General features: G+C 34.2%; 1 protein-coding gene across 1 annotated transcript; it reads left to right on the forward strand.

The window, feature by feature from the left end:
- LOC18594556 (feruloyl CoA ortho-hydroxylase 1) lies at window positions 1,347-2,787 on the forward strand. The gene is made up of 3 exons (XM_018124117.1): window positions 1,347-1,875; window positions 2,039-2,384; window positions 2,536-2,787. The coding sequence occupies exons 1-3, from the start codon at window positions 1,376-1,378 to the stop codon at window positions 2,785-2,787; spliced, it is 1,098 nt and encodes a 365-aa protein (XP_017979606.1). The 5' UTR covers window positions 1,347-1,375.

A 3,188-nucleotide genomic window follows, 5' to 3' on the forward strand; every position in this document is an offset into this window, starting at 1 on the left:
AATTATTAACTTTTGTTGAATTTGTTTATAAAATTGTTGTTTGAACCACTGTTGACGGTCAACATGGTATCATAGTAGTCATTATTTTCATTTATTGGCCTTTCAACTTGTTATATATATCTATATGTAAAGTTTATACCGCATGGTTAGACTCATTATTTTTTTAAAATGAAACTTATGTCACGTGATAGACCCGTTGCCTCATCACGTAAAAAAAATAGAAGTTGATTATGAACTTCTTTCAACTTGTTACGACATGTTATTGTAAAAATTTTCAATGGTAATCGTCAGCTGGAAATAGAAGTCATCGGCAAATGGCAGTCTTTGTCGCTAACTAAGCAAAATAGTAAAACTTGAACGAGTCATTTGAAACCATGTTGACGGTAACCCACTGACCAAAGTGTACCCTTCTCTTTCAGCCATTAGGCAACAATTTTCCATCCATTCATAATTATACTTGATCATCTTTGTATCCAGACTTGAATTTTAGAAATAAAACTTCTATTAAAAGAGAAAAAGGGAGGGTTGGATAGGTGAATAAACATATATACTAGGAACATAAATACACAAGGGACAAAATAAACTTCAATGAGAATTTTACTATGAACTTTTTTTTTCCTTTTCTACAATTAAGTTTAGAACTTAAATAGTGTTATACATCTTTGTCAATTAATTAAATGCATTCAAACAAAAGTTTCTATTTTGGTGCATATCCTAATTGAGGTGAACATATTTTAGGTAACGAAACAAGAGAAGCCAATTTCATTCTTTGACCTTTAATTCTTGTATGTCTTAATAATTTTTGGTAAGCATATGAGTTTAGATTACAAAATACGAGGTGACTCTTTTTAAATCTTATAAAATCTTATTCTTTCCTGAGATTATGTGATTATTAACTACATAGTTTATTGTCTATATTGTAGAAGGATTTATAAGAAAAAATTATAGTTGTATGACTTCCTATTGCAATTTTTATACGGAAAGTATATACATATTTGTAATTTTTTTAATTGAAGAAATAGTGCGTTGTACTATAATAAAAAGCTAGCTAGTTTTCCTTTTCCATTTTGCTTATGCTTTTGGTCAGAATTGGAGAATACCCATTCTAATTAAGTTTTGGCAAATGAAATTCCAATATTATGAGATTGTTGAATAACTTGCGACATTTGAGTAAAACAAAGGGGAAAAATGTTATATTCAAGCGCCGAATGTCTTGTCTTGCTGAAAACATCAAGTACTTCGTAATTTTTAATTAATAAGTTCAAGACCATTCTCAGCCAACTATGCCTATATATTGAGCCCTTCACTTTGGTAGATGCACCCCACAACTTCTTACAAAGCAAACAAGGCACATTTTCACATACCCTGAAAATAGATGGCTCCGAGTTTTGATAATGGCAAATCACTTTTCGACTTTGTTGTCCGAGATGGAAATGGTGTCAAAGGAATAGTCGACTTAGGCTTATCAAAGGTGCCACAGGCTTACATTCAACCACCGGAAGCGCAGATTGATAAGGAAAACGCAAGCAAACATGGGCAGCCACCGATTGATTTGTCGAGGCTTGACGGCCCTGACCATGATGAAGTGGTCAAGGAAATTGTTAGAGCTTCTGAGACTCTCGGCTTCTTCCAAGTTGTGAACCATGGCGTGCCTGTTGATCTACTAGAGTCCCTTAAGGACGCGGCGCATACCTTCTTCGGCCAGCCACCAGAAAGGAAGTCTGTTTATCGTAAAGAAGTGAGTCCAACCCCGTTAGTGAGGTATGGGACGAGCTTTGTCCCAGAGAAAGAGAAAGCGTTGGAGTGGAAAGACTATATCAGCATGGTATATACCAACGACGCCGAAGCTCTTGAACATTGGCCTGTAGAGTGCAGGTGATGTGCTTTTGTCATTTACATTTTTATCATTCCTTTTCCCTTTGCCCTTCCTAACCGCATTAACCAAGTTCACAAATTCAATTTGCAAGGGGTTTATTTGTTGGATAGCATATTGTTTATTACCATCAATCTTGATTGTTTTTAAACACACTCTTTTTAGGGAAGTTGCACTTGAGTATTTGAAGACATCACTTGAGATGGTGAAGAAATTACTTCATGTTTTAACGGAAAACCTTGGAGTGAAACTAGATGACTCGAAGATCGATGCACTCATCGGCAGAAAGACAGTTAACATGAACTTTTATCCAACATGTCCTAATCCTGATCTCACAGTTGGTGTAGGACGTCATTCTGATTTTGGAACTTTAACTGTCTTATTGCAAGATGGTATCGGCGGTTTGTATGTGAACATTCCAGAAGACACAGATATTGGAAAGAGGGGAGATTGGGTAGAGATCCCCCCAATTCATGGTGCTTTGGTCATCAACATTGGCGATATGTTACAGGTTTAAGTCAAATTTTGACCAATTCTTATTTAACTTGTTTCAAGGAAAATAAAATCATGTGACAATATAAGAACTTTAACAAGTTGGAGTTTAACCATCCAATTAGCTCTAACAAATAATTACCATTTTCTTAATTTACATTTTTCGACAGATTTTAAGCAATGGAAGGTACAAAAGTGCAGAACACCGGGTTCGTACCACCAGCACAAAATCGAGGGTGTCAATACCAATTTTCACCATCCCTAAACCAACAGAGAAAATTGCACCACTACCTCTGGTGGTAGAGAAAGATGAAGTGGCTCGTTATAGAGAGTTTGTGCTTGGAGATTATATGAATAACTATTTTGGAAATCCTCATGAAGGCAAGAAGTCTCTCGATTTTGCACGGATAAATTCAGCTTGAAGCAAAATATAGATGTACTAATTTGATCTTGATTTTAATACGTCTTTTATACGCTTCTTAGATAAATCTTTTGATGTCTAATTTTGATGTTTGAAGATAAAAATAAATAATTTCTCATAATTTTTCCTTCTCTCTTTTGCTTCACAAAAATGTGATACATGTCCCATCTCAATTTGATAAGTAATATTGTTTTGTCCGATCTTCAACTATTTGATTATTTACAAATGGATGAGATGATAAATAACAATTGTATGGGTATTTTATGTTTTTATGAGCAATCATCAAACGCTTTAGCAGTTTCCTAATTTATATGTCCATGAATAAATTAATTCACGATCAATTAACATTAATTGAACCCACAATTATATAATAATAATAATTTATACAGAACATATCGTAAC

The sequence above is a fragment of the Theobroma cacao genome, chromosome 7, assembly GCF_000208745.1.
Source record: "Theobroma cacao cultivar B97-61/B2 chromosome 7, Criollo_cocoa_genome_V2, whole genome shotgun sequence".
NCBI lineage: Eukaryota > Viridiplantae > Streptophyta > Magnoliopsida > Malvales > Malvaceae > Theobroma > Theobroma cacao.

Coding starts and splice junctions, on each gene's coding strand:
- LOC18594556 (XM_018124117.1), top strand. CDS start 1,376: ATGGCTCCGAGTTTTGATAATGGCAAATCACTTTTCGACTTTGTTGTC. Junction 1,876..2,038: donor CATTGGCCTGTAGAGTGCAG/GTGATGTGCTTT, acceptor CACTCTTTTTAG/GGAAGTTGCACTTGAGTATT. Junction 2,385..2,535: donor ACATTGGCGATATGTTACAG/GTTTAAGTCAAA, acceptor ATTTTTCGACAG/ATTTTAAGCAATGGAAGGTA.